Source organism: Gastrolobium bilobum, unplaced genomic scaffold (genome assembly GCF_033153095.1).
Source record: "Gastrolobium bilobum isolate Gb01-03AN ecotype WA unplaced genomic scaffold, APGP_CSIRO_Gbil_v1 utg16812, whole genome shotgun sequence".
Lineage (NCBI taxonomy): Eukaryota > Viridiplantae > Streptophyta > Magnoliopsida > Fabales > Fabaceae > Gastrolobium > Gastrolobium bilobum.
In genome coordinates, this window is record NW_026896311.1 from 116,871 (window position 1) to 126,294 (window position 9,424).

The 9,424-nt window shown below is 34.4% G+C and overlaps 1 protein-coding gene across 4 annotated transcripts; it reads left to right on the forward strand.

Moving 5' to 3' along the window:
- Nucleotides 1–5,286: 5,286 nt before the first annotated feature.
- LOC133298866 (uncharacterized) lies at nucleotides 5,287–7,485 on the forward strand. Of its 4 annotated transcripts, none has more exons than XM_061498243.1 (5): nucleotides 5,287–5,672; nucleotides 5,743–5,912; nucleotides 6,127–6,811; nucleotides 6,889–6,980; nucleotides 7,107–7,485. In XM_061498243.1, exons 1-5 carry the CDS (start codon nucleotides 5,349–5,351, stop codon nucleotides 7,240–7,242), a joined length of 1,407 nt encoding a protein of 468 aa, XP_061354227.1. In that variant the 5' UTR covers nucleotides 5,287–5,348; the 3' UTR covers nucleotides 7,243–7,485. The 4 variants fall into 4 exon arrangements, with proteins under 4 accessions (XP_061354227.1, XP_061354228.1, XP_061354229.1 ...); XM_061498244.1 differs by having other exon boundaries at nucleotides 5,749–5,912; XM_061498245.1 differs by having other exon boundaries at nucleotides 5,419–5,672; nucleotides 5,743–5,850.
- Nucleotides 7,486–9,424: the final 1,939 nt, after the last annotated feature.

Here is a 9,424-nt window from a genome sequence, read left to right on the forward strand (position 1 = left end):
ACCTTTCAACATGTCTTAATTACAATTCATGGGACTTAGCTACAAAAAGAACTATAATCACTCCCTTGGCTTTCAACAACAAAATAGGCACCAAAAGAAGTGAGCACAGGCTAAGTCCATCCAATAAAGCATGGTATACATATAACAATTGGCTTTCAAATATAAATCCTATACATGGTATTTCTACATGTCATATGTAATCCCAAAAAAAATGCAACATCTTCATGCATCAACTAATCCAAATATGGTCACTTGCCACTGGAGGCTCTTGCAGCATCCTTTCCTGAAAGGGGGTCCCCACAACACGGGGTGAGATATACGAATATATCAAAGTAAACCAGGGGTCCTTGGAGCATCTCTCCACCCCATAGTTCAATATCAGTGTAATAGCAATAACAATAATAATGCAATAAATACATATCCATGCAGTGTGTAAACAACATCTCCAGGAGAAATCCCTCGAGCTCTCAAGTTGTCCTAAGGATACTCAGATGCAAATAGTCCTACTGGCCAGCTAAACTACCAAGTATGATTTACGCATCGTCATGCAACATACCAACATAGGGAAACACCATCCTATGCCACACCAAAGCATACACATACGTATAACAAAACATTAAACTATTTCATTGCATTTATATGCACTATCACAACCACTACCCAATCAGGACTTGGTTGAACAATCAAGGGAATTACACCCAAGGTCCGAAGGCTTACCTCAAAGCTTTAGTTCAACCTTTGTTCTCCACTAACAGGTTCTACAACCAGTCAACTTCGATTTCAAGCTATAACTTGTAAAGTACACACCTACATCAAGGTGTCACAACATCAATCATGCAATCCCATGAATATTTAGATATCCATCAATACCACAACAACTCTACATTATAACTTAACATGAGCTTACCTATTCCAAAGAGCTAATCAAGCTCCATAGCTTGCTCCAATGGTTGATCACTCACGGTTGGTCCAAATGCCTCAATCCTAGACATCACATGGACACACTTATTATTCAACCCAACCATTGATCATAATGGCAAGAAAACCCACAATCAAGTATCATATTCTTGAAATTTTCAAAGTGTAATCATATAACTATCTAAGCTCATTTTCACCGATTAAATGTCATTCCTAGCATTTTTCATAACATATACTAAGTCTCAATCCTCATAGAACATAGCCAATCAACTCACATTATCATAAAACCCTAAACACTATTCATCATCTTCCTCAATCATGCAATCTCCATGAAAATAAGGTTCAAGGAGTAGAATCTTACCACCAATGGTTGCACAATCAAGGAGTGATGGTTCTTCAAGCTTCCAAGGAAGTAGAAGCCCACAAATCTCTTAACTTTCCATATGGGTCGAAACTTTGGAGAAAGAAATCTCACACCACACTACACCCCACTAAGAACCAAGCTAGGATTCAAGAAGAGATAAGAATTTAGAGTGGTTGTGGTTTTTGAATCACACAAAATGATGAAGAATCAAGAGAGCTAGGGTTTCCCTCTTTTCCCTCACTTCTCCTCCTCTCCCTTTCTGTTTTTTGGTCGACGGTGTATGGGGGGAAATGGGTTTTTGGTTTCTTTTATCACTTAACTTTGGTTAAGTTGAATAAAATGGGTATTAGCTTATCTATCTATTCAACTCCATTAATTACCAAACTTTACCCAAAAGTCTGGAATATTATTCTAGGAATATTTCCGCTTTTATTTTTATATTTTGGGTACTTTTGCCTACACCAATTTATACCCCTTAATTTTTACTGAGTACACTTTTTACCTCAAAAGTGACCCCAATTCACTTCAATAGGTCCTATACTTAATTTTACTCACTAATACATGCTTAATTATTTGATTACATGTAATTTACTAATTAATTAGGCTAGAGCTATTATATTAATACATCAAAATGATGTATAACTTAATCAGGCCTAAGGGGGTGGGGTTAAGCCTGATAAGGGGGTTGATGTATTAATATTGCTTACAAGTACAATTTTCAAGAACTAATATATCATTTCAATATTAATATATTAAAATAATTTTTTTAATATATTAATTTTTAAAATATTGGAGGATATTATCTTATACAATATCATACCAAACGCTGGATAGTTTAAAATTTAATCAGGTCTTATACAATCAGGTCTTATTCTATCAGGTCTTATACTATCAGGCCTTATCAAATACTATGCACCAAACATGCCTTTAATGTCATCCCAATCATCACCACGAGCAAAGTTTGTGTGCTCTTGGAGCACAAAACATTTGGTGGGACTGTGGTGAGAGAAAGAGATAAAAGGTTGAGGAGAAAGGTGAGAGAAGAAAGAAAAAAAAAATTAATCCAGGTGTCAATTTTCTAGTGGAAGGACCATGGTAGTCCTGGACCACATTAAAAAATTTCCATCACCACAAGGATTAAATTTTTTTAGGAAAAAATGTGTGTCATTTTAAAGGATGTAAATTGTGTCATTTTAAGAGAGAGAAAGAGATAGATAAAGGAGGAGAGAGAGTTGACAAAAAAATAAAGGTGTGGGTCTCACCTCTTTGTGAAAGTGAAATGATATTAGTTGTGTCAATTAAAAGGATAAACACTTTTCCCAAAAATTTAATATATTATTATTCAGAATAATATTTCTGCAGTTACTGCAGATAAGTTATCTGCATTAATTTCCAAAACGACGTCATTTTGGGATTGAAAAATTAAATAATTATAATTATAAAGACTATAATAACTTTGAAATAAATTAAAATTACAAAAATACAATGATTTTTTGCCCCAAAACGACGTCATATTAGGCTTACTACAGATAACTTATCTGCAGTAATTGAAGAAAAAGCGAACCCATTATTATTTAAATAAAAAATTACAAAAATATGACAATTTTAAATCAATTTACGAATCTATAGCACTCAGTCGCATCCCAGGTAAGCGTTACTTATGTGCAAGGACACGCCCACACAAGTACAACTTGTGCAAAGTTGTGCTCCACACATGTGAGACTGGTTGCGCCCCATCCAGGCTCAACTTTGCATCATTTACATGGTGACACGTGGCACAAAAAGTCATTATTTTGACAATAAAATTTCGGAAGGCCATAACTTTTAATTTGGGTGTCCGAATCATATAATTCGTTTTTTGATTTTAAATAAATTTTTGAGGTCTACGCAATGACATCTCTTTGAATGAGATTCAAACAAAAAAGTTTTCAAATTTATTTCGAATTTAAGATATATTACCATAAAACTTTGAAAGGCCATAACTTTTGACTCGGATGTTCGAATCAAAGACAAAGAAAACACACACTCTCTCTCTCTCTCTCACTATGTCTGCGAGCTCCTATCTCTCTTCAATGGAGGTGGTGGAGCTTGCAAGATAGAACCAGGTATCAATGAAGGATATTTGGTCAAAAAAATTCGAACACTCGAGTAATACTCGATGCTCGAAAAAAAATTGGAATTTTTTTTTGTCTCAATCCCCTTCAATGAGATGTCATTGCATAAATCTCGAAAAATCATGTGAAATAAAAAAAATCACTAATTCAGACACTCGAGTCAAAAGTTACGATCTTTCGAAATTTTACGGTCAAAATATTAACTTTTGTGCCATGTGTCACCGTGTGAATGGTGCAAAGTCGCGCTTGGTTGGGGCGCGACTTTGCACCATTGGCGCCTCTGTTGCACCCACAAGAGGCTCGACTCAATGCAATAGATTTGTAAATTGGTTCAAAACGACTATATTTTCATAGTTTTTTATTAAAATAATAATATTTTAATTTTTTTCCCCCAAGTTCTGCATCAGGAATGAAAAAGACAAACACATTTCAATCACTGAGTCATAACACAAAAAGTGTTACAGAAGATAAGAGTGAATGCTGAAGCACTCTTTCCAAAATTTGAAGCTGATCAAGTATTCATACTTTTTAGCAACTGAAAAACAGGTTGCATATTTCTTATTTTAAGATATTAAAGTCGGAGTACTGAACATTATGAACTCTTAATGGAACAATTTTTCACACCAAAAATGGTATTTAGATGATAAGAATTTTTTTTTTAACATATAGAGCATAACATTAAAACTGAACTTACAATCCTGTCTCGCTGTTCTTGCTATAACGATAAAAAAATAACTGAAAATGAGTACAAGGAATACAGGAATTCTTTCTTCCATAATCAACTAATAGGAGGACACAAAACTTTGCTACTCTTAAAACTGTCAAATGCCGAATAAATAGATCCTCAGTTGACAGCATTCAGTGCCAAAGCAAAGAATCCAACCATCACTTCACTACATCAATAGAGAAAAATTCAACAAGCAAAAGTTCTTTCTTTTACCCAGTTTGTCTCATTTAGTTAAAAATTGCATGAATGAACAACTTGAATAGAACTGTTACTCGGTAATACAATTAAAGAAATACCACTAACTAACAATGATGGCGTATTCCTACATCATTTGAACAAAAAGTATAAAAGACTGACCAATAGGTTTAACAACATACAATGTCAATAATCACATCAGCATAAAAAAAATTATTGAATAATGAAAATAAAACACACTCTATAAATTAAAAATATTATTTAACATTGAAACATGTTTGACGTGTCAATGTAACATCGCAAGGGCAACATGAAGTGATCGCGGGTGCAAAAGAGGTACGAACAATGAGCAGCTCATGCCAAATCTTGCCGATAAAAAAGTACATAAATAAATTGAATCAAGAAGAGAAAAAGAGGGATTCCAAATGCAATGATGATATGGGATGGTAAAATTATGGACAACTTATATAAATTAATTACTACTATCTATGATAACAAGATGGGAAAAATGTGTATCATTTTAAAGGATATGTCATTTTAAGTGAGAGAAAAAGATAGATAAAGAAGGAGAGAGTGGACAAAAAAATATAAAGATGTGGGTTCTACATCTTTGTGAGAGTGAAAGGATATAAGTTGTGTTATTTAAAAGGACAAATATTTTTCCCTAACAAGATAGGTAGAAAAAACTTGATAGATAAGTGTGCTTAATTTTTTGGAAATTTTTTTTAAATATGCGAGTGAGGACAAAACGCACTAAAAATTACAATGTTAATTTGTGGGAACAGTAATTCAAAATTGGCGGGCGTTACCTCGAATGTCATAATGTCGTGAGTATCGGTCAACATTCCTTTTCTAATTGGATCTTTTGTATTGACCGAGAGGTGACATGCTACCAAAGCCATAAAGAAACATAATCTAGTACTGCTATTTTTCTTTCAGGGATATACACCATTTTTTGTCTGGAGAAATTAAACAAGAGTAAGGATTAAGAAAGGATAGTAATAATAAGTAACGCTGTAAAAGTGGGAGAATGGAGTTTCAAAAACATGACGAGCTCGAGCTAGAAAGAAAATCAACATGGTTGGAGTTGAAGATGGAACTTCCACTGGGAATCCCAACACAACAATTTCTATTGGAGAAAGCAGTTTGCAGCCATGGCCTCTTCATGATGGCACCCAATCACTGGGACCCACTCTCCAACACCCTCACGCGCCCTCTGCGCCTCCATCATCATCATCATGATCACCCTTCTTCCTCTCTTATCGTTTCTATTTCTCAGCACCACGCCGCCTCTCTCGCCGTTAGGGTTCACGGGACCCACTCACTCTCTCCTCAACAAGAAAGCGCCTTGCTGGTACTAAACTCTTTAACCCCTCCTTTGAATTCGTGGGTTTTGATCGCAATATTGATTTCGGTAGTTTTAGGCTCAGGTGTCGAGAATGCTGCATTTGTCTGAAGAGGAAGAGAAAACCGTTAGAGAGTTCAGAAGCATGCCCCACCTCGATCATCAAAATAGAAGTTTTACTGGAAGGGTATTTAGGTCTTCCACATTGTTTGAGGATATGGTGAAGTGCATGCTCCTCTGTAACTGTCAGTGAGTGTATTTCAAACGTGTACACTACATGTTTGACATAATGCCTCAATATGGCAAAAAAAAAGAAAAAAAAAAGAATTTATTCTGTTCGCACAAACTGCTTAGAAATGCTCCCATTTTCTTTCTTTGTTAATCCTATCTGTATCTTTATTCTGTGTGCTTATTGTGTTAAGTTGTTTTCATTTTCAAGTGAGTAACTTAACAGACCTTTCAGGTGGTCAAGGACTTTGAGCATGGCTCAGGCGCTTTGTGAGCTTCAGTTGGAACTGCAAAATGAATCACCCCGTGCAGTTTCAGTCTCAGGCAATCCAAAAGTTGAGACTGAGGACTTCATTCCCAAGACACCAGCTGCTAAAGTGACTGGGAGAAAGGGTAGAAATTCTTCTGGTGTTTCAACAAAAGGCACATTTTGTAAGAAGAAATTAGAGTTGGAAGTTGCTGGAAATGCATCAAGTTCGAATGTGACCTTGCTTCCAACAGATGTAGAGGGCAATGCATGTCATTGTGGCAAATCTTGTGTAGCCACTGAAGAGCCAAGTTCAGATGATTCATTTCTTCAGTTGCCTAATGGAAGAGAGTATTTTAACCATACTGGAAATTTTCCATCCCCAAGTGAGCTAGCAAACCTCGATGAGAGTTTTCTGGCAAAGCGATGTAACCTTGGGTATAGAGCAAGTCGTATAATAAAACTTGCTCAAGCCATTGTTGAAGGAAAAATTCAATTAAGACAACTTGAAGAACTCTCCAAAGATGCAAGCTTGTCCAACTACAAGCTGCTTGAGGATCAGTTGAAGCAAATTACAGGATTTGGCCCTTTTACTCGTGCCAATGTACTTATGTGCATGGGATATTACCACGTCATTCCAACTGATTCTGAAACTATTAGACATTTAAAACAGGTGCTGTCTTCTTCCTTTTCCTGTTTCATTTTGTCTATCGTAAACTCTCTTGATATGCATGAGATGTGTTAATGCAGGTTCATTCAAGAAATTCGAGCTCTAAAACAATTGACAGAGATGTTGAAGAAATTTATGGAAAGTATGAGCCCTATCAGTTCCTTGCATACTGGTAAATAACAAGATAGCCTAATCTACAACTACTTCTGAGTTCTGTGTTCTCTAGTGTTAGTGGCTTGGGATTTTATAAAGGATCTATCTATGTAAATATCTTTACTCGGTTCTTCTTTTGGACCAGGTCTGAAATGTTGGAGTTCTACGAAAGAAGGTTTGGCAAGATGAATGAAATGCATTCTTCTGACTATAAACTTATAACCGGTAGTAATATGAGAAGCGCTAGTAAAGGCACAAGTAAGAGGAAGAGACTATCCTGAAAATGCCAATGCTAAAGTCTTACTCTCCAAATACACACTTCAATTTGTTCAGCTTATATAACTACTTGAACAAGGTGTTTGGCTTATCATGTAGAAGTAATTTAATGTTTCATGTTTAAGTTCTTTTGTTATATTCTATTAGCTCTTAATAATTTGTGCTTTGAGATGGCACTGAAACTTTGCTATCTCCAAATACACACTTCATTTTGTTCAGCTTATATAACTACTTGAACAAGGTGTTTGGCGTATCATGTAGAAGTAATTTAATGTTTCATGTTTAAGTTCTTTTGTTGTATTCTATTAGCTCTTAATAATTTGTGCTATCTCGTGGTTTGACTTCTCTTCCGCGCTAAATAGGATATTAACATAATATCAATTAGCATTTTCCCTTTTTGCCAAATAGCTATTTGTATAGATGACATACATAGCTACATTTCCCCCCACACCACCCACCCTCCTTGATAATTTGTGTTTATGTGAGAGTTACAAGATTACTTTAATTATCGACAATCATCAGTACAAAAGATAAGGAATTTGTTCCTTAATCAGATGATTCGAAGTTTGAGTCTTAGAATCGGAAAAAAATAATTTTAAAAGAACCACCTCTTATATAAGTTTAATAAAATTAAATTAAATTAATCGATAAATGATTAATGTTAAATTTTTTTTTGTTAATTTTCAGAATATACCCAAACATTATGCCAAATCTCGTTTTCAAAAATTATTGATTTACATGTTTGAAGGGGATTAAGCAACTGCCACGTGTTGCACACCTGAGATATTTTTGGGAGCAAAACAACTCTATTTTAAAAATTGTTTCTAATAATGATTTAAGTTAAATAATTTTTTTATTCACCATTTTTTTTTTTGGTACATAAAAAGGCCATATCCCAAACAAAGAAAAAGAAAAACAGAAAAGTCATGAACTACTAGAGTTCTATCCCTACCAACAGAAGACATATCAGCTAAATATAATAAATGAATCCAGGAGGAGGAACAATACAAATAACACAAGAATCCTCCATAAAATCTAAAATATAGTTTGTCATCCAATCAGCACACACATTATTCTCTCTATAAGTATGTTGAATCTTGATTCTCCAATCTTTTTGTAACCACGCCCGTATTCGAGTAATCAATTGACTCTCACAGGCTGTTGCACCACTATTGGTGAGCACCGAGATAACACTCGTTGAGTCGCTTTCAAGCTCACTCAATCTTACTGAATCCTTTAGCTCAAGCTAGTTCAAGGCCACGGAGAATTTTCCACAATTCCGCTTTAAACGAGGAACAAACTCCCAATTTATATGCAAATCCAATAATTCAAACACCATTAGAATCATGAATAGTACCTCCACAAGCGGCAGGACCTACCATGAGCAGCCTTATCAGAGTTAATTTTAATAAATCCCTCGTCAGGAAATTTTCATACTACACTGGTGCTCACTGTTCTTCTGCACAATCTATAACTATTAGGATTTTGAAAGCAATATCAATATCCTTAACCAAATTTCGGATCAAGCTTTCTCTAATGACTAGATTGGTAATCAAAACTCCATGACAAACCTCATTTCTCCATTGCCAAATTTTCCAACAAGAAATAGTTTTTTAAATCTGAATTCCCAATTCTTCTCTCCATGTTAAGATTTAACCATTGCTCCAAGTTAACAGAGAAGAAATCAGCAGCAAAACATGTGGGAATTAATTTTATTCACCATTTTTAAAAGAGCGCCATCGAATGAAATTGTATTTTTCGACTAAATAATTAATTTCAACTAATTTTCTAATCAAATTATTTAATTTCTATTTTTATTATCACTCAAAACCAAAGCGTGTGAAAAATCCTGAAAAATCTTTTAAAAAAAATTGAAGGCTGTTTACATATTTGATGCAATTTACCAAATTAATGAGTTGGCGTTTAACACATTAAATCCTAAACCCTAAATTGTAACACATTAAATATTGATTTATAATATTTTATTAGCCTGCGTGAAATAAAAATTATTAATAAAATGTAAAAATATTTAATGCCTAAAGATATCTAAAGTATACTTAGAGAATATTTTGGAAAGATTATTTATAAAACCTCTCTTATTCGAAGAATTTTTAAAAAGTAAATTTTTTCCAAAAAAAAAAAAAACTAACATGCACTTGCTTTCTTATTTAAGTAATAGTGATCATT

Coding starts and splice junctions, on each gene's coding strand:
- LOC133298866 (XM_061498243.1), top strand. CDS start 5,349: ATGGAGTTTCAAAAACATGACGAGCTCGAGCTAGAAAGAAAATCAACA. Junction 6,812..6,888: donor CTATTAGACATTTAAAACAG/GTGCTGTCTTCT, acceptor GTGTTAATGCAG/GTTCATTCAAGAAATTCGAG. Junction 6,981..7,106: donor TATCAGTTCCTTGCATACTG/GTAAATAACAAG, acceptor CTTTTGGACCAG/GTCTGAAATGTTGGAGTTCT.